Below are 21,490 nucleotides of genomic sequence, written 5' to 3'. Positions count from 1 at the left end.
GAGCAGCTGGAGGAGGATGTCCCTACCAGCAGCGTGGCTAATCAATGTACGAGTCGAGACTAGCTGGGGCTCAGAGAAGTGAGATGTTGTTTAACTGTTCAGAGTGTTTGAATTGACAAGAAGAGAAAAAAATCAAAGGCAATGACACATTCTGAGCTTGTCAGAGATTGTGGGGGCAGAAAACTGTGTGTTTGATGAGGCTGACTACTAAATCGATGTTCCTGATCCAGATGGTGCAATTGTGCATCTGCTATATTGAATTTCAGCATAGTTTAATGAAATTGTAGATGTACAATTACTCCTGTTCTTTTAATGTTTTTGGCAAAAGTTCATTTTTGATGTTTTGCAAATCTCGTAACAGGCCATGAATGATAATGCTTTTACTTTGGGAGGGAGCTGATATTGTTAGAGATTTTGCCATGGAGCTCTTTAATTTAAACTTGCTTTTGCAAAAGTTTATTTTGAAATACAGAGTTAAAAGTTACTGAATAAGCACAAAATGTTTAGCATGTTTAACCAAGGCAGTCTTAAATTCACCAGCTAACAAGCGAAGTCACTGAATACGTCAGTTTGCTGAATGTGTTGGCCTAGAAATTTGTCTCCCTTTGGTAATGGTTTATGCACTATTTAGTTCGAAGTTGAATGGAACTGAATACAGGACAACATACTACCACTAGTGACCACGGACAAGTATTCCCATGAATGTGTTCAGTTTTATACAGCTCCATGCTGTGATGTACCAGTTGGTATTTCAAAGCCATTCACATATGCTGACTATATTACTACTTTAAGAAAATTGACTTACAGCTTACACGTACCATATAAAAACCATTGGGTAGTGTTAATAGCTCAATAATGCCTAATATCTTTCACTCCTCCTCTCCTGTGTTTCTTTGCTACTTTCATATTGGAAGTTAAGCCTGTGAGGGGAGAGAGAGTAATAATTGATTGGCAAGGTGCCTTGGCTGTTTTTCCACAATCTACAGAGGACATTGAAACTGTTTAGTGCTAATGTCAGTATATTGGATTATCGCAGTAAGATTCAGTACTGACTCGGGATTATACATCACGTGTTCAGGGATGCTATTCACCAAGAATACACACAGTGGCCACTTTATTAGGTACACCTCATTAATGTCAATATCTAATCAGCCAATCATGCGGCATAAAAGCGCCCAGATATGGTCAAGAGGTTCAGTTGTTGTCAGACCAAACATTTGAATGGGGAAAGAAATATGATCCAAGCAACTTTGACCATGGAGTGATTGCTGGTACTAGACGGAGTGGTTTGAGTATCTCAGGAACTGCTGATTTCTCGGGATTTCCACACACAATACTTTCTAACGTTTACAGAGAATGGTGCACGAAACAAAAAAAAAAACAGCCTCCAGCAAGTGTCTGTTCTGTGGCTGAGGGCATCTTGTTAATGAAAGAGGTCAAAGGAGAATGGCCAGCTGGTTCAAGCTGACAGGAAGGTGACAGCAACTCAAATAACCACACATTACAACAGTGGTGTGCAGACGAGCATCTCTGGACGCGCAACCTTGGAATGGATGGGCTACAGCGGCAGAAGACCACGAGCGTACACTCAGGCGCTGCTTTGTTCGGGGCCTCCTGAACCTAATAAAGTGTCTACTGAGTGTAGAAGATGGTCCAGTCTGTGAAGAATTGGCTGTTCTTAACCTATGCCATTAGATCACTGCTGTCAACAATGTAGACACCTTTGATCCTGACACCGACCTCATCTGCTGCCCACATTTTTTTTTGAGGGGAGAATGAATGACTGTTGCCAGCAAAGTGCCTTGACTGTTCTAATCCATAATCTGCACAGGATATTGAAATTGATAAGTGCTATTGTGAGGACATTGGATTATCTCAGTAAGATTTAGGACTGACTCGGGACCATATGCCACATGTTCAGGGAAGATATTCAGCAGAAGTATTTCTTTGGCATTGAGTCCTGATGCTGAGGTTTCAAAGTGAAGTGAGTTTGGATATTGACTAAATATTGCAAGTAGATTCAGGATCAGAAACGAGGAGGCTTATGCCTGTGGTGGAGCTGGCTGAGTCTACAGCACTCCGTAATCTCTTGCGATCTTGAAGTCTCCCATAATTCAACACAAGTTGGCAGACTTGAGGTTGGTTGATGCACAAGGAAGTTGAAGGGTTCACAAATAAGTGAGAACTTTTTCTGAGGAAAAGGTCAAATATATTTTTGCTGGGCCCCTCTGTAGATACAGCACCTGAGCGATGTATTGGCAAGCCATGTAATCCATAAGACAAATGAATGAACGATTTCCCAAAATGAATAATAGTTTTTAGCAGGGGAACAATTTAAGTGAGAGGAGTTTATTGTCAGTGGTCAGTAGATAGAACTATAATCTGCTCCTACTTGCTCAGCTGTTGTATCGAAGTAGGTGAGAAAAGCAGACGTTGCTGTTTGCCATCTAATCATACACCTCATTGGGAGAAACAGATTAACTTTTCAAATATCTCAATCTGCCAATAGGTTAGCATTTCCGAGATATGCCTCTTGTTTCTTCCTCTTCTTTGTAGCTTCAAACATAACCCGTTTTCTCAATTTCCCAGTTCTGATAAAAGGTCAGTGGCCTGAAATATTAACCCAGTTTTTTTTCTTTTTCTGAGCGATTTGATTTGCAGAGTGCTTCTGAGTCCTTGTCATTTTTTTAAAATTCAAAATTGTACATGTGGACAATAATTTAGAGACCTGAGTCAAATTCCACCATGGCAGCTGTGGAGTTAAATTCCAGTAAATAAACCAGAATTGTTAGAATAATTAATAACTATAATTGTTACAATTCTAATAATAAACAGTGAAACATTTTGTTCACTAATGTACTTCAGGGGAAGATATTTGCCCTCCTTATTCAGTCTGATTTATTATATATGATTCAAGAGCCACTTATGTGGCTCCCCTTATGAGGACTGGCTCACGTACTTCTTCCTCGTGTAGTTGATAATCCTTTCGCAGTCGATTGAATAAGCCCTTCTCAGTTTTGCTGACATTGAGGGGTGGTTGTTGTGACACCATTCAACGAGATTTTCAATCTCACTCCTATATGCCAATTTGTCACAACATTTGATCGGGCCAGCAACAGTCCTGTTATCAACAATCTTAAATACGCCATTGGATCTGTATTTAGCCACACTTCATTCTCAGCATCTAACTGTGGTAGGATTGTCTGGCTATAATGGTGTAGGTCGCAGTGAGTATGGAATAGTGCCTGTAGAGACAATTTTCTTCACATTGAGGATTCCCTCGTTGGTGTGGACATGATCTAGCAGCTCTGAAATGGACATCCCTGCTGCACTGTGACCATGAACAGCAGCAGGGAACATAGACCCTTAAGGCCTAGAACATCTCTTAATCAAAGTTTAAAGTAAATTTATTATTAAAGTACATTTATGTCACCATATGCAACCCCGAGATTCATTTTTTTGTGGGCATACTCAATAAATCTATAGAATAACAACTCTTACAGAATCGATGAAACACTGCCCACCTAGGCATTCAACCAGAGTGCAAAATACAACAAACTGCAAATAGAAAAAGAAGAAATAATAATGATAAATAAATATCAAGAACATGAGATGAACATTTCAACAATGGGGCAAGTGAAGTTCTCCCCTTTGGTTCAAGAGCCTAATGATTGAGGGGTAATAACTGTTCCTGAACCTGGTGGTTTGAGTTCTGAGGTTCCTGTACCACCTTCCTGATGGCAGCAGTGAGAAGAGAGAGTCTTCCAGATGGTGGACATCCCTGTTGATGGATGCTGATTTCCTGAAACAGTGTTTCATGTAGATGTGTCTAATGGTGGGGAGGTCTGTACCCACAATGGACTGGATCATAAACATCACTTTTTGCTGGACTTTCCATTCAAGGGCAATCGTGTTTCCATACCAGGCTGTGATGCAGCCAGTCAATATACTCTCCAAATATCAAACCTGTGGTTCAATAAGCATTGTGGAAGGCATGGCCAGCAAGCTTAAAAACATAAGCTGAAGAAGTTGCAACACAGGGCAGCATGCAAGCCAATCAGCATGCAATCAACAGAAATAAGTGATTTCACGAACAATGGATCAGATCACTCTGCAGTCTTACTAGATTTAGTCATCTCTGCCTGTGGAAAATTTAAAATTAATGAGAGGAGATCACATGGATGGGAAGCATGTGGAAGATGATGATGCAGTTGGAATTTGATGGGAACAGGCAGAATAATAGTTCAGCACAGACTAGATGGGCCAAAGTGCCTGCTTCTATGTTTAGCGCTCTATGACTCTGACTCCAAGAACATTCCCATCCTCAGCAATGGTGGACCACAGAGGAGAGTCTGAAACATTCGCAACCGCGTTTGGCCAGAGGTAGCAAGAGGGTGATTAATGTCATCTTCCAAGAGCCCACCAACAAGGAAGGCAGTCTTCAACTGGTTTAATTTAGTGTGAATAATTTCATGAGATATCTGCGCGAGCTGGATACATAATGCCCAGACAACATCTGTGTTATGATTCAATAAGGGGTGCAGGTGGTCATGGGGAATATAGTTGTGAATCAAACCTGTTGTGGAAATGAAGATGTGCTCCAGAACCAGCCATATCTCTAGCAGAGATGCCCCTGTATATAATATCTACCTAACAATGTTGAATGTTGCTCTAAACATAAAAAGATGAGCATACTTGACTTAATTCAATCCAATTGCCATCCAATAAGTCTCCTCTCAATTATTGAAAAAATAGATGGATTCTACTTTCAAGCAGAACTTGCCAAGCAGTAATCTGATCAGTGATGCCCAGCTTGGGTTTGGCCAGGACCACTCATCTCCATACCTCATCACAGCCTTGGTCCAAACATGTTCCAAAGAAGCTAATTTCAATGGTGAAGAGGGAATAATGGAATTCAACATCAAAAAGCATGCTTAGCATGCTTGTAGCCCTGTATGCCCCAGTAAAACTGGAATCAATGGGCATCATAGGGAAATAACACTCTAGTGATTGAACTCGTACATTGCACAAAGGTAGGTGGTAGTGGTTGCTACCACTGTCGTCACTTTAGACTCAGGCCATTGCTCCAGGAATTCTTCAAAGCAAAGTCCTAAACCCAACCATGTTCAGCAGCTTCACCAATGATCTCCTGTCTATTATTAATTCAGAAGTAGGAAAGTTCAAAATTAACCGTTAGCAAGGACAATGCAGCCAGCCTGAATAGTACTTCACTGATCACTCTAGATATTAATTCTCTCTACCTACGATTCATAATGGCTTCAATTGCACCATCAACAAAATGGACTGCCATTACTTACTTTGGTTCCTACGACATCTCCCAAACCTATGACACTGTGCTCCCAAGTAGTACCAGGATACCAGGCTGATGGGAACAGCACCACATACAGGTTTTCCTCCATGTCAAAGCATCATCCTGCCTTGGAAAAGAATCACTATTCCTTTTCTTGTCACTGCATTTTGGTCCTGAGACATCCTCCCTGATAGCAGCGAACTGGTGGCTGACCATTACCTTCTCGGACCACGTTTGGCAAGACACTGAATAATGAATTTTTAAATAAAATCCAGTGCGATGAAAGTGTTTTTAAAAACTCCTTAGCAATATAGAAACATAGAAAATAGGTGCAGGAGTAGGCCATTTGGCCCTTTGAGACTGCACCGCCATTCAGTATGATCATGGCTGATCATCCAACTCAGAACCCTGTACCTGCCTTCTCTCCATACCCCCTGATCCCTTTAGCCACAAAGGCATATCTAACTCCCTCTTAAATATAGCCAATGAACTGGCCTCAACTGTTTCCTGTGGCAGAGAATTCCACAGATTCACCACTCTCTGTGTGAAGAAGTTTTTCCTAACCTCAGTCCTAAAAGGCTTCCCCTTTAACCTCAAACTGTGACCCCTCGTTCTGGACTTCCCCAAGATCGGGAACAATCTTCCTGCATCTAGCCTGTCCAATCCCTTTAGAATTTTATACGTTTCAATAAGATCCCCCCTCAATCTTCTAAATTCCAATGAGTATAAGCCTAGTCGATCCAGTCTTTCATCATATGAAAGTCCTGCCATCCCAGGAATCAATCTGGTGAACCTTCTTTGTACTCCCTCTATGGCAAGAATGTCTTTCCTCAGATTAGGGGACCAAAACTGCACATGATACTCCAGGTGTGGTCTCACCAAGGCCTTGTACAACTGCAGTAGTACCTCCCTGCTCCTGTACTCGAATCCTCTTGCTATGAATACCAGCATACCATTTGCCTTTTTCACCACCTGCTGTACCTGCATGCCCACTTTCAATGACTGGTGTATAATGACACCCAGGTCTCGTTGCATCTCCCCTTTTCCGAATCGGCCACCATTCAGATAATAATCTGTTTTCCTGTTTTTGCCACCAAAGTGGATAACCTTACATTTATCCACATTAAATTGCATCTGCCATGAATTTGCCCACTCACCTAACCTATCCAAGTCACCCTGCATCCTCTTAGCATCCTCCTCACAGCGAACACTGCCGCCCAGCTTCGTGTCATATGAGCAGCACGGAGGTGTAAACTTGGAACGAGAGCAATTATTGATTGGGGCTCAGTTCCTGCTGATGTCTGTAAGGAGTTGAAACATTCTCCCCATGACCAGGTGCGTTTCCTCTTCATGCTTCAGTTTCCTGCCACATTCCAAAAAAGACATATGGGCTAGGGTTCGTAAGTTGTGGATATGCTATGTTGGTGCTGGAAACATACTAATACTTGAGTGGAATACTCGGACTGTTAACACGAATGACAAACTTCACTAAATGTTTCAGTGTACGTGCGGCAAGGTTAATCTTTAATTGCAGTCAGGACATGAATGTGAATACACTTGCTTGACAATGTGAGAAACCTTTAGGAGTTAAGAAGATGTGTAGAAAAGTGGCAGTGAAGTAAAATATCACCCATGATTTTGTTTCTTAAGTTGTATTCTTTTTGCACACAGATCTGATATTGGGGTTGGAACCAGTGTAAGTTTGATTTCAGCTAGTTTTCTCCCTCAGAAGGAGCATTTGGATAGAGTTGTCACTGCTGGAGAGAGCTGGTGTGTCACTGCTTTCTACCAATTGCACTCTTCTCCAGTTTTTATTCTGAAGCATGACATGCCATAATTGTATTCATCTCCTTTGTGCACTTGAGTGCAGCATTGGTTTCAATTTTGTGTACTGTCTGATGATGTTTTCTGTGCGTCCGTTCCTCCAATATCTTTCTGAACAGTAAAGGAACCCTAGGGTATATACAGTACTGTTCAAAAGTCCAAGGCACCGTAGATATTTTATACGGTTTCGGATGGTGTGGTCTCCATGGAGCCCTGATCCCAACGTCATTGAAGTTGTCTGGGATTACCTGCACAGACAAAGCAAATGGGACAGCCAAAATCTGCAGAAGAGCAGCAAGTTCTCCAAGATGCTTGGAATAACCTACCAGCCAATTTTCTTCTAAAACTGCTCGACAATGTACCTAAGAGTATTGTTGCAGTTTTAAAGGTAAAGTGTGGTTACACCCAGTATTAATTTGATTTAATCTTTTACTGTTTACTGCTCTTTATTATAAACTTTTTGATATTTAGAAACTTTTCATTTCATTATTTTTGAAAGAATCTTTGCTTTATAATGTCTAAGACCTTTGCACAGTACTGTATAACAATGGCATCATCCATCATGTCAGATGGTATGATGTCAGATGTTGTGGGCAAGCATTTCTTTTTCATGAATCAGCCTTCCAGGTAAATGCATTCACATTACATTCAAAATTGCAGCAATTATAAAAACCATATACTTTCTTTTGCCTCTTGCATCTGTTTAAACTTATTTGTAGATTGCTGAATGCAAAAGCTGCCAAAAGCTAGTACAATTAGCCAATGTTTTCAAATTCTCAATTCTTGTTTGGGGGAAAAATTGTACTCAAGAATTTTAAGGCAATTCTCTGTTAGCTTGCACAGATATAGTCAGCTTTATCATTAAGAACCATTCTAATCACAGCATCACATACACAAAATGCTGAAGGAACTCAGCAGGCCAGGCAGCTTTTATGGAGAGGAACAAAGAGTCCATATTTTGGGCCTAGACTCTTCATTAATCCTGATTAGTCTTGACCTAAAACATCATTTCCTTATTCCTCTGCATAGATCTTGCCTGACCTACAGAGTTCCTTCAGCATTTTGTGTGTGTTAATCTGAAGTTCCTGCATTTGCAGAATCTCCTGTTGTCACCATGTTCAGTTTATCATTAATGCATAAGTCTGTTTTAGATAGTTGACAGCAAGTAACAGATGCAAAACTACATAACTTTCTTTAGTGTAATCATTTTCCCAGCAATTGAATATAAGCTTTTAAAGCATACCATTAGGACTTGTGCCTTTTGAAAAGAAAATAAATTTAGATCCCGTTTCTAAGAAGGGATGTGCTGGTATCCGAGAGGGCCCAGAGGCAGTTTACAATGAATGGTAAACAAGAGAGAATCTGCAGATGCTGGAAATCCAAGCACATACATAAAATGCTGGAGGAACTCAGCAGATCAGGCAGCATATGGAGAAAAATACAGTCGACGCTTTGGGCCAAGACCCTTCGGCAGGATTGATGAAGAGTCTTGACCAGAAACATCGACTGGACTTTTTTCCATAGATGCTCTCTGGCCTGCTGAGTTCCTCCAACATTTTATGTGTGTTACTTACAATTAATGATCCGGGGAATAAAAGGGCTAACACATTAGGACCACTTGATGTCTCTGGGGCTGTACTCACTGGAGTTTAGAAGAATGAGAGGTGAACATCACTTTGAAACCTACCGAATATTAAAAAGCCCAGATAGTGGATGTGGAGAGGACGCTCCAATAGGACCAGAAGGCACAGCCTCAGAATCCCTTTAGCACAAAGATGAGGAGAAGGTATTTTAGCCAGAGGGTGGTGAATCTGTGCAATTCAAAGCTACAGATAGCTTTGGAGGTCAAATCATTGGGTATATTTAAAGTGGGGGTTCATAGGTTTTTGATGACTAAGGGTATCAAAGGTTATGGGGAGGAGGCAGGAAAATGGGGTTGAGAGGGCAAATGCATCAGCCATGATGGAATGACAGAGCATGTTCAATGGGCTGAATGGCCTCATTCTGCTCCTATGTCTCATGGTCTAAATTCATGAGTCACTTCCAAGGCTGATAGATCAAAGTCATACCATGAGGGGTATAGATAGGGTAAATGCAAGAAGGTTGTTTTTTCCCCATTGAGATTGGGTGAGACTAGAATAGAGGTCATATGTGAAAAGTGAAATCTTGAAGGGGAACGTGAAAGGGAACTTCACTCCGAGGGTGGTGAGACCGTCAAAATGGTAGGTGCAAGTTTGATTTCAACATCTAAGAGAAGTTTGAAGAAGCGCATGAGCGGGAGGGGTAAGAAGGGTCCAGGTGCAGGTAGATGAGACTAGCAGAAAAATGGTTTGGCATGTACTAGATTTTGGGGTAGTGGAGGTGTAATTTGTCCATCTGTGCTGATCACCCCATCCTTGACTAAGCTGTTCCACCATGAACACAATCTGTTATGAGTCAACATGATGCTTTCAGATCAGGTCATGCATAGCACACATCTCCACCACACTGCTCCGGTGTGTTTCTGGGGTACAGGGGCTAGCGACCCTTGTGCCTGTTTTGTGTTCTATCGCTGAGCAGCAGCGAACCATCTGATTGGCCTATCAGAATTCTCTTTGGGAACTAGTTGACTTGATCAGCATTTCTGATCTGGCTATTGTTCACGATTGCACTTAATAAAAAAAAATAGATGGGCCTATTTCTGTGCCGTAGTACTCTATATGCTCAGATTTGCTGTTGGGTATGGCTAGTGTTGTTGGGACCTGCTTCCAGAGTTTTCATTTCTTAACTTGGGCAAAATACTGGCAGAATTTTTATTTTTGCTGGATTTGTACTTCAAAATGTTCAGTCTTTTGGATTGGCAAATCCAACATAATCTATTGGAAATCCCGAGGCTGCACTGTATAATTATTTTTCAGGTCTCCAATGCTAAATGCATGTAATAGTACCAGTTGGTCTTGTGGCACCCGAAGCTTTTAGACACTGGTTTCACTGAAAGAAATCTGGCTAGCCCAATCTAATAAGTGAAACCCTCAGCCACCTGCTCCCACTGCAGTTCTTTCCCCAAACAAAGAGGAAAGAAGAGTCAATTTAGTTAATACACCAGTTGGAAATATTTCAAGGTTTCAAGGGCATTGCCCTTCCCCTATTAACGGCAAATTAAAGACAAAAGGGAGGGAACCAGGTTTTTGAACAGGCGACTGCAAGGGTTGGCACTCGAAGCAAAAGTGCAACCAGCAGACTTTTTTAGGTAGTATTTTGGAAGAAAGGCATTTCTGAAATATTTATTGGAATACTGTATATATACTACTGTTCATTGATTACAGCTCAATATTTAACACCATCATAACCCTCAGTGCTAATCAACAACCTCCAAAACCTTGGCCTCTGTGAGATTGCAGTGATTCTGGATCAGAAATAGCATTGCGTAATGTAATGGGTGGCAGATGACACATATTGTTCATAATAGAAACTATTCTGCATAATTCACAAACATCGTCATTGAGTTGTTGTGTTCCCTCTAAGTAATGTGTCTGATGTAATGACGTCCATGAAAGGCCATTACGAAAAAAGCAAAGGCAAAAGATTGTAGCTTTTGTTAAGCACTTAAAATGACCCTCACATGTTTTATTTGCAAAATCCTACAATAGCATTCTCCTGCTCGCTGACAATCAACACTGGCACACATCAAGGATGCCTGCTACTCTACTCTCTGTACACCCATGACTGTGTGGCTAGGCACAATTCAAATGCCATCCATAAATTTGCTGATGACACAAGCATTGTTGGCAGAATTTCAGCTGATGACAAAGAGGCATACAGGAGTAAGATAGGTCAGCTGGTTGCAACAACAACCTTGCACTCAACACCAGTAAGTCGAAGGAAATGATTGCGGACTTTAGGAAGGAGAAGTCGAGGGAACACAAACCAGTCCTCATCAAGGGATCAGTAGTGGAAAGGGTGAGCACTTTCAAGTTGCTGGACATCAAATTCTCTGAAGATCTAACCTGGGCCCAACACATTGATGCAAATACAAAGGTAACATGACAGCGGCTATATTTCACTGAATTTGAGGAGACTTGATATATCATCAAATACAGTCACAAATTTCTACTAGTTGTTTTTTAACTGATTGCATCTGGTATGGAGGAGACACTGCACAGGATTGGAAAAAACTGCAGAAAGTTATAAACTCAGCCAGCTCCATCATAAGCTCTAGTCTCACCAGCGTCGAGAACATCTTCAAAGGGTGATGGTTGCCTCAAAAAGGCAGCATCCATCAATAAGAATCCCGATCACCCAGGACATGCCCTCTTCTCATTGCTACCATCATGGAGGAGGTACAGGAGCCTGAAGACACCCATTTAACGTTTTAGGGACAGCTTCTTCACCTCTGCCATCAGATGTCTGAATGGACAATGAACCCATGTACACAACCTCATTATTATTGGTCTCTTATTGCACAATTTATTTATTTTATATATTTGTATAAATTTTTTATTGTAATTTATAAGTTTTTATTATTTATTGTGATGTACTGCTGTCTCAAAAGAACAAATTTCGCAATCTGATTCTGAATATTGAAAATGGGGAACACTTTAAGGCACATGTCATGTGGTTCATTATTTCTTTACATCCTGTTGATGAAGAAGTGAGTGACGCAGTCTCACAGCCCAATGTCACCTACCTTGAGCAGTGAGAGTGCATGAGCAAGAAGTGGGCAGCCACAGCCCCTATTATTTATGTGTTTCATGTTACTCACTGAGGGTGGCTTTCTCTTCCTGCCTTTCGTACCCATGCGCAGCGCCAGCTATTTATAACGCACTTAGGAAAATGTGCATGATGGGATGAGGTCAAGCCCTTCTCATTAAACTCATTTATTCCACAAATGATAGATGATCATTCAACATAATAAAGTAAATTTCACATCCTTGCAGAGAATCTGTGGCAGAGAAGCAGGCTATTCATCCCCCTGTTGGTTTAAGATGCTATTTATATTCCTCCCACTCTAATTATCCCTTTCCTACTCTGTCTTTATTTCCTCCTCCCTTTGCAAATGCAATCTTACTGTTCAATCTTACTTATCTTCTCCCCTCCCCACCCCACCCCAGTGAATGGGAGCCAAAAGCTAAAACATAGGTTTAAGGTGAAAGGTTGTATTTTTCCTGTGAGTACCTGCAAGAAAATGAATCTCAAAAATTGTATATGGGAACATGTATGTACTGTACTTCGATAATAAATTTTTGAATTCAAAGGGGACCTGAAGGCCAACTTTTTTCAGCGTGTGATGCATATACAGAAAGAGCTACCAGAGGAAGGGGTTGAGGAAGGTGTGTCAACAACATTCAACATTCAAAATTCATTTGTATAAGTACATAGGTGGAAGGGGTTTAGTCTGAGATGGGCCAAATGTGGGCAAGTGGAACTAGGTGGGCACCATGGTTGGCATGGAAGAGTTGGGGTGAAGGACCTGTTTCTAGCCTGTATTATTTTAACATTTAAAGGCACCAGACTATGAAGAGTTTTTTCACTTCTCATTAAAAAATATGGAAGGGAATTATGCAAATGCCAAATATTGTGGATTATTTGTGTGTGTGTGGGGGCGGGGGGGAGAGAGAGAGAGAGAGAATGCTTCAGGGTTATGACGTGCGGAAACAGCAACAGATCAACTCTTTCACGTTTGTCGATCACACTTCGGTGCAACTGCCAATAAATTCTAACATACTTTAAGAGCTGTACTGGATAGGCACAGGAGCAATGGCATTTATTTATTGAGATACAGCGTGGAATCGGCCTTTCGAGCCATGTTGCCCAGCAATTCCCCAGTTTTTGTTACTAGCCTAATCACAGGATAATTTACAATGAATAATTAACATACAAACCAGTACATCTTTGGACTCTGAGTGGAAACTGGAGCACCCGAAGGAAACCCACGCAGTCACGGGGAGAAAGTACAGACTCAGTACAGACAGCGGGGGGGAACTGAACCAGGTTACTTGGCTTTTGACGTCTACAGTTTTGACCAATGCCGCAGGCCAGGACTTGCATGTTTACTGCTGCATAAGAGCAGAATTAGGCTGTTTGGCCTGTTGAGTCTGCTCTAATATTCAATTTCTTCTCCCTCTCAATCGCAGTTTCCTGCCTTCTCCCCGTAACCTTCTACTCGCAGAGGCCAAGTTCAGGATGGCCAATAGTGGGGAGAAAAGAATAAGATAATGCCACACCCATTGAGATGTGGATTGGGACCAGATAGCCATTGTTTACAAGAGCAGCTAATTCACTTTACAGTTTAGCATATTTACCAGTTTGTGGTTACTTGAATGGTGGCTATTTAGATAGAAGACATTTCAAAAGCCACCAAAATTATATTACAATGTGAAACAACCAAATGATCATTATTATTTTGGCCATTTATTCAGATTAGTTATTCCATTCGGAGCCAGTCCAGATTATTATATGATCATCAATCCAGATTACATTTATTAAAAGAGATGAGCGGGAATTACATTACCCTAATAGCTGTTATTTCAGATATGCTATCTTTAATAGCCTCCAAATCAAATCACTGTGGACGTAATGACCGCCAATGTACAATTCTCAGGGCGGCTCAGTAACGTAGCAGTTAGCGTGATGTTATTACAGCTCCAGCTACCCAGGATCCGTAAGGAGTGTGTACATTCTCCCCATGATCACGAGGATTTCCTTTGGTTCCCTGCCACATTCCAAAGACAGATGGCTTCCTAGGTTAGTTGGTCACATGGGTGCAGTTGGGTGATGCGTGCTCATTGGTCAGAAGGGACTGTTGCCACACTGAATCTCTGATAATGCTACATTGGTTGCTGATAAAGATTGCTGTAATGCCATTGGGGACTGGTCCTGATGGCCACAACCATTCACCACAACCACTAATAACCACTTGCAGTTCCTCCTCAAGTTACCACTGCCCAAGGACACATCATCTATGTGAGGGAGTGTTTGGGAAACTGGTGAGTGCTGTAAGGCTACAGACGTCTTTTACTGAGTGAAAATGGAGTGGGGTATTCCCAAGTGTCTTCTACAAATCCGAAACCCCCACAACTCCCAAATCTGAGCTGCAATATTCGAGGGCTGGTTTAAGCCAAGCAGAACTGGACGCTGAGCCAAGTGAGATAGGCTGGGGACTGTTCTTTGAATGCCTTTCACAGGTGTTTACATGATCCTCTCCCATACACAGCTTTTGTTCATTTCTGACTTGCAGACTGTTTGGGTTATGAGCCATTCTTTGGAATGGAACCCTGTTATAATTTGGGGAGGACTTGTGGTCAGATTTTTTTTAAGGGGAATGGATCTGAAATTTCATCCTATTGCCTCACTTCTTTTTTCTTTAAAGTAGTAATTGATCTTAGTACTAACGGAACACAGTTGTCAAACAGATGTGGGGAACCTACAGCCTATGGACTCACTTTCAAGGACTCTTCACCTCATTTCTCAATATTTATTGCTTATTTATTTATTATTACTTTTTTTTCTTTTGTATTTGCACTTTTTGGTGTCTTTTGCACACTGGATATTGTCTGTCCTGTTGAGTGTGGTCTTTCATCGATTCTATGATAATTCTTGGGTTTACTGTGTGCGCACAAGAAAATAAATCTCAGGGTTGTATGTGGTAATATATATGTACTTTGATAACAAATTTACTTTTGTACTTTGGAAGGAAATAATTAAATCACCTTCTCAGAAAAATGAGAGTGCATTACATAAGAACATAAGAAATAGGAGCAGGAGTAGGCCATCTGGCCCATCGAGCCTGCCCCACCATTCAATAAGACCACGGCTGATCTGTCCGTAAACTCAGCTCCATCTACCTGCCTTTTCCCCATAACCTTTAATTCCCCTATTATGTAAAAATCTATCTAACTGTTTCTTAAATATATTTAGTGAGGAAGCCTCAACAGCTTCCCTAGGCAGGGAATTCCACAGATTCACCACTCTCTGGGGGAAAAACAGTTTCTCCTGATCTCCGTCCTAAATCTTCTCCCTTGAATCTTGAGGCAATGTCTCCTAGTTCTAGTCTCACCTACCAATGGAAACAACTTTCCTACTTCTATCTTATCTATCCCTTTCAAAATTTTGTATGTTTCTATAAGATCCCCTCTCATTCTTCTGAATTCTAGAGAGTATAGTCCCAGGCGACTCAATCTCTCCTCATAGGTTAACCCCTTCATCTCTGGAATCAACCTGGTGAGCCTCCTCCGCACTGCCTGCAAATCCAGTATATCCTTCCTTTTGCAGTTTCAAAATTAAAACAGTGGGTATCATGCCTTTCCACTTATGCCTGAAGTAAACATCCCTTTACAAAGGCTAATGACTGTTTACACAGTGGTTTTAATTTTATCAGAGATGTGAGAGTAAAAAGAGGAACATTCAGACATTTTCTCTTGAGCAATGTTTATGTTTTGAGTGTGCGTGTGTTTTTAATAGCCATGTCCCACATGCTATCACTTTGGATAATTTAAACTATAAATATTGATCAGCACACACAAAAGAAGAAGAGTCTCGGCCTGAAGCATCAACCATTTATCTCATTTCCATGGATGCCACCTGGCCTGTCGAGTTCCTCCAGAATTTTGTGTGTGTTGCCCAGGATTTCCAGCATCTGCTGACTTTCTTGTGTTTATAAGTATTTTAGTTAGGCTTTGTTACACATCTGTAACACTGTTTGGCCACTTGCCTTACTAACCAACAACACAGGAAAAAAAATCTATGGACGCCACATGGACGATAGTTTTCAGATGTTACTGCTGTGGAAGTACTAGAGTTATAGAGCTCTGCAGAACAGATTCAGGCCCTTCAGCCCAGCGAGGCCATGCTGTCCACTTGGTTAGTGCCATTCTCCTGGATTCAGCCCATATTCCTTCAGCCGTCTCCCATACAGATATAGCACCTTCATGCCAGCATTTTAATTCTGATTCCCAATCCCGTTCCAACATGTTGGACCATAATCTTCTCCTGTGCCACGATGAGGACATCCTCAGGACGGAGGGGCAACAACTTGCATTCCATCTGGATCGCCTCCAACCCAATGTCATGAATGCTGATTTCTCCTTCCGGTTAAAAAAAATCCCTCCCCCTTCCCTCTTCTATTCCCCACTCTGGCCTCTTACTTCTTCTCTACCTGCCTATCACTCCCCCCCCCCCACCCCGTGCCCACTCCTCCTTCCCTTTCTGCTGTGATTTACGCTCCTAGCAGATATCTTCATCTCCAGCCCTTTACCTGGTTTCCCCTATCACATTCTAGCTATTCTCCTTTCCCTAACCCTACCTTTTTATTCTGCCTTCCTTTCCAGTCCTGAAGAAGGATCTTGACCTAAAATGTCAATTGTTTGTTTATTTTCATAGATGCTACCTGACCTGCTGAGTTCCTCTAGCATTTTGGAACATAGAACATAGAATAGTACAGCACAGTACAGGCCCTTCAGCCCACAATGTTGTGCTGACCCTCAAACCCTGCCTCCCATATAAGCCCCAATTTAAATTCCTCCATATACCTGTCCAGTAGTCTCTTAAACTTCACTAGTGTATCTGCCTCCACCACTGACTCAGGCAGTGCATTCCACGCACCAGCCACACTCTGAGTAAAAAACCTTCCTCTAATATTCTCCTTGAACTTCCCACCCCTTACCTTAAAGCCATGTCCTCTTGTATCGAGCAGTGGTGCCCTGGGGAAGAGGCACTGGCTATCCACTCTATCTATTCCTGTTATTATCTTGTACACCTCTATCATGTCTCCTCTCATCCTCCTTCTCTCCGAAAAGTAAAGCCCTAGCTCCCTTAATCTCTGATCATAATGCATACTCTCTAAACCAGGCAGCATCCTGGTAACTCTCCTCTGTACCCTTTCCAATGCTTCCACATCCTTCCTATAGTGAGGCGACCAGAACTGGACACAGTACTCCAAGTGTGGCCTCACCAGAGTTTTATAAAGCTGCATCATTACATTTTGTTTGTGTGTGTTGCTTTGGATTTCCAGCAATTGAAGAACTTGTGCATATACCTATCCAAATGCTTCTTCAATGATAGTGAGGTACTTGCGTCAAGCACTTCCTCAGGCAGCTTATTCTATATACTCACTACCTTTTCCATGGGGAAAAATATCCCTCAGTCTGGATTTCAGTATCTCCCCTCTCACCCTGCAGGTTCAAGAGAAAAGACCATGGGCTGTTCTGGATACCGTGTGCTAACAGGTAGTGAGAATATTAAACAGTTAATGAAGTCCAAGGGGTTTCCGTCATTAGCTTAGTACACAGATTGTCTGGGGGTGTTCCAGATGCCAAGTAAGTGCTTGATGACAGAAAAGAGCAATGTGACTGCAAGTGAAAATTAAGAAGCAGATGTGACAGCCATTGACATGACTGGGCATGTTTACTACAACAGTGTGCTTTGGACATTTTAATTGTGATCAGGTAGGGCAAATTGCATGGGTATTTTAGGTCCCTCAAGACGGTGCTTGCATGGTAGTCCACGCTTGCCTTGAGTGCAAGAGAGAAAAGTTGTATAGCAGTCCTGATGGAAATCAACCAGTTTCTGAAATCAGAGAGCAAGGAGGTTGAGTTGGATGGGTTAAATGGAATTTACTGTACAGCTGCAACACTTGCAGGCTTCCCCCAGCAGAACTTCAGATTGTGTTGATTGTTGATGGAAGTGACGCATTTCACTGTATGTCTTAATGTACACAAGACAAATCTAATTTCTTGGCTGATCTCTGGTTTAAAAAAAACAAGCACAGATTAAGTTGCAGGATGGGGGTGTGGTGTTGAAAAGACACAGGGTATGTTTGCGATAGGGTCAAGATCAAATGCTATTGAGGTCACCTAAGTGAATGGTGAATGTTTGTTAATCATCGCTGATTGGTTTTGCGCTTTCTTCACCGTCTTATTTCAGTTTTCTAAAAACTGCTTCTCCCAGTTGCAACATTCTTTTTGTCCCCTACCCTCGTTCACCCCATGCAGATTGGCTCTGGTTGATGAGTCTCATCACCCTGTGTTAGATACCTTCAACACCTTCTCTCAGTAGTTTTAAACACACTTGTTTTTGGAATCAGATTCAGCTTTAATATCATGGACACCTGTCATGAAAATTGTTGTTTTGCGGCTACAGTGCAATACATAAAAGGCGGCAAATTATACAAAGTATATGTATAAAAATTAAATAAGCAGTTAAAAAAGGGAGCAATAAAGAAATAGTGAGGTAGTGATCATGGGTTGGTTTATTGTTTGTTCAAAAATCTGGTAACAGAGGGGAAGAAGCTGTACCTAAAATGTTGAGTGTGTGTCTTCAGGCACCCGTACCTCCTCCTTGATGGTAGCCAATGAGACGAGGGCATGTCCTAGGTGATGGGGGTTCTTAATGATGGATGATGCCTTTTTGAGGCACCCATCAGCTTTTGAAGATGTTTTCGATGCTGAGAGGCTAGTGGCCATAATGGAGCTGGAAAGCTCTGAATTTAGTTTTCATCAACCAGCATTGTTAACTCTGCTTTTCTTTGTATAAACACTGCCCGACCTTTTGAGAACCTTCAGCATTTTCTGATTTTAATTTTGAATTTTCACTCTCTGCACTTTTTCTTCCTAACTGAGATGCACACTGAATCGCAAAAACAATAGGCAGAGCTGCCTGATCTCACAATTATTGGATTGGATCAAAGCTCAGTAGTCCCATTACATCTGAAGAGTTAAGCAGCAAACAGGAAAAGATGGCTTCAAAAATACAGTATTTATGCCAGTGTAACAGAGTGATACTTTTTGGTTCTGGGCAAACTTCCTCTGTTGAAATTTTGACAATACCGCACATTGTCTATGTTTGTGAAAGAGCGAGGCAGGTCTGCCTTCAGACCACATACTTCACAAATGAAACTGATGCAAAGTCACTGAGTGAGTTTGCATGAAACAAAATATAAACATTCAAAGCGGAGAATTGGTAGGGTAGCCTTCTAGTTTTTGATTTCTCTTGTAATATTCTTTGCGCTATTAACCCTGTATAAGACAAAAATCTACTCGGCTTTTGTTTTCTCTAATCCATGGTTCAATCTCCCTTTGCCCAGGTTCTGATGTTGCACATACTGGATGGGTTCAAGGTTGTGAGGCAGTGTGGCAGGCCCCTGTGCTCCTGACCAGTGGTCACAACAATACCAGCAGAAGATTCAGCGCTACCTCCGATAGTGGAGACACTGGAATAGGCACTTCAAGCTCAGACAGCATCGAAGGTAGGTGAGAATTTTGAATTAACTATGTAAATTACTTATTGTAAGGCATGAAAGTGATATTCATTGTAACTGGTGAGAGCAGATTGCGCAGGATGGAAACAACTGATGCTTAATGCAATAACTATACGTACAGTCACCCGCTAAACATGAAAGTGATTCATTTTACAGTGAGTTTTATTTTGAGTATGGCTATGTCATTAGAAACATTTACTATTTTTGTTACAAATGGAAGCAGTGTTGTTAAGTTTGTCTGGTTGTAATTATCCACCTCAATTGTAGAGCTCGTTTGTATGACATCTTTCCATGACCATGATGTTCTTGGCAAATTTTCCTACACAACCGGTTTGCCATTGCCTTCTTCTGGGCAGTGTCTTTACAAAATGGGTGACCCCAGCCGTTATCAATACTCTTCAGAAATTATCTGCCAGTTGTCAGTGGTCGCATAACCAGGACTTGCAATATGCACCACCTACTCCCATGGTTTCACGTGATCCTGATCAGGGGGGGAGGAGCTAAGCTGGTGCCGCATCTTGCCCAAGGCTGACCTGCAGGCTAGCGGAGGGGAGGAGTGCCTTACACCTCCTTTGGTAGAAATGTATCTCCATCCTGCTACCCCACTCATAGCGACTCAAGATTTGAACAATGCATCAAACTAGATCCAAAAATCTGCTGTGAGTCAACATTTAATCTGTTCTGAAGCATCTTTGCCATTCAGTTACCACTAGAAATGAGGCTGTTGAATTTTCAGTGGGTATGCCAATGATAAAAGGAGATGAAACATGGTAATACTTGTGTTCATCTTCTTTTGATCTGCATGGACTACAGATATGCCGTGGAGAGCATTCTAACTGTCTGCATCACCGTCTGGTATGGGGGGGGGTCTACTCACAGGACTGAAGTAAGCTGCAGAGAGTTGTTTCTTAGTCAGCTCCATCAGAAGCACTAGTCTCCATAGTATCCAAGACACCTTCAAGGAGCAGTGCCTCAAAAAGGCAGCACCCATCATTACGGACGCCCATCTCCCAGGTCATGCCTTGTTCTCATTGCTACCAAGACGGAGGTAGAGAAGCCTAAAGGCACACATTCAGTGATTCAGAACCAGCTTCTTCTCCTCTGCCAAATGATTTCTGAATGGACATTGAACCCACGAACACCACCTCAGTACATTTTAAAATGATTTTTTTTTTGTACTACTCACTTAACTATTTAATATATGCATTCATACTGTAATTTTCCCTATTATTGCATTGCTCCCACAAAGTCAACAAATTTCTTGACATATGGTGATATTAAACCTGACGCTGATTCTATTGGAGAGAAACTTCTTGTGCATGAAACTTTGTATACAAATCACCTAATTTTTGTTTGTATATCACCTGGTTGTTGTACACTATTTGAAAATACAGCAACTTGACAATCATCACCCAACGTAAGCCTCTTTTGAGACTTCCTAAAATCAACAAGCTGTCCTTTTTGATTTTTCCCTCTTATAATAATAATAAAAATAACCAGTTTCAAGGACACATACAAGGGCTGACACTGACATAGAGAGAAGCTAAAGATTAAAAATGAGCTTTATTAGCTTTATTTGTCACATGTACAATGGTAAATGAGTCATTTGCATCAATAATAGTATCAACATCAATAACCAACTGTCTGAGGAAATGCTGGGGACAGCCCACAAGAGTCACTGTACCTCTCGTGCCTATGTAGCATACCCACAGCTATGTGATAATATGCAGTTTATATAAAATAAAGCTTGCCTTTAAATGATATCTCATCAAATTTTTGGAAAGTTCCAACAGTTCACACATAATGGATTTTCTTGAAGGATTATTGTTACTATGTAGGCAGACACAGCAGTAGCAATTTTGTAAAATTAAAATATAATTTTTACGATCAACTTTAATGTGTTTGGAATGATAGCTATAATTATTAAGTACTATCTTAACATATCAGTAGCAATTACACAGCAATGTAAATATTTTAAAGATATTAAACTGTACTGCGCTATTCTTAACCTATATTCAAGGCAAATGGTCCTGAGTTCGAATTCAGCCAGTCTCTTGCACGCTTTCCATCTGTGCTGGGGTGAGCGTCGAGCTGGTAACTTGCCCTCAGGGGGAAAAATAAGC

At 41.4% G+C, this 21,490-nt stretch overlaps 1 protein-coding gene across 4 annotated transcripts in view; it reads left to right on the top strand.

Moving 5' to 3' along the window:
* Positions 1-21,490, top strand: part of cep85l (centrosomal protein 85, like) — a 348,511-nt gene that overhangs the window by 55,216 nt on the left and 271,805 nt on the right. For 3 of the 4 annotated variants that reach the window (XM_063033776.1, XM_063033765.1, XM_063033758.1), the window contains one exon: positions 19,194-19,355. Coding sequence is in view for 2 of the 4 variants with exons in the window: in XM_063033765.1 (XP_062889835.1) it covers positions 19,194-19,355 (162 nt within the window). In the remaining 2 variants the exon portion in view is untranslated. Of the gene's footprint in view, positions 1-19,193; positions 19,360-21,490 lie in introns of all 4 variants that reach the window. The other variant, XM_063033783.1, reaches the window with a different exon arrangement.

The sequence above is a fragment of the Mobula hypostoma genome, chromosome 2 (genome assembly GCF_963921235.1).
Source record: "Mobula hypostoma chromosome 2, sMobHyp1.1, whole genome shotgun sequence".
NCBI classification, from domain to species: domain Eukaryota; kingdom Metazoa; phylum Chordata; class Chondrichthyes; order Myliobatiformes; family Myliobatidae; genus Mobula; species Mobula hypostoma.
Note: the sequence above shows the minus strand (reverse complement) of the source record. Positions and strands in the feature narration are given on the sequence as shown.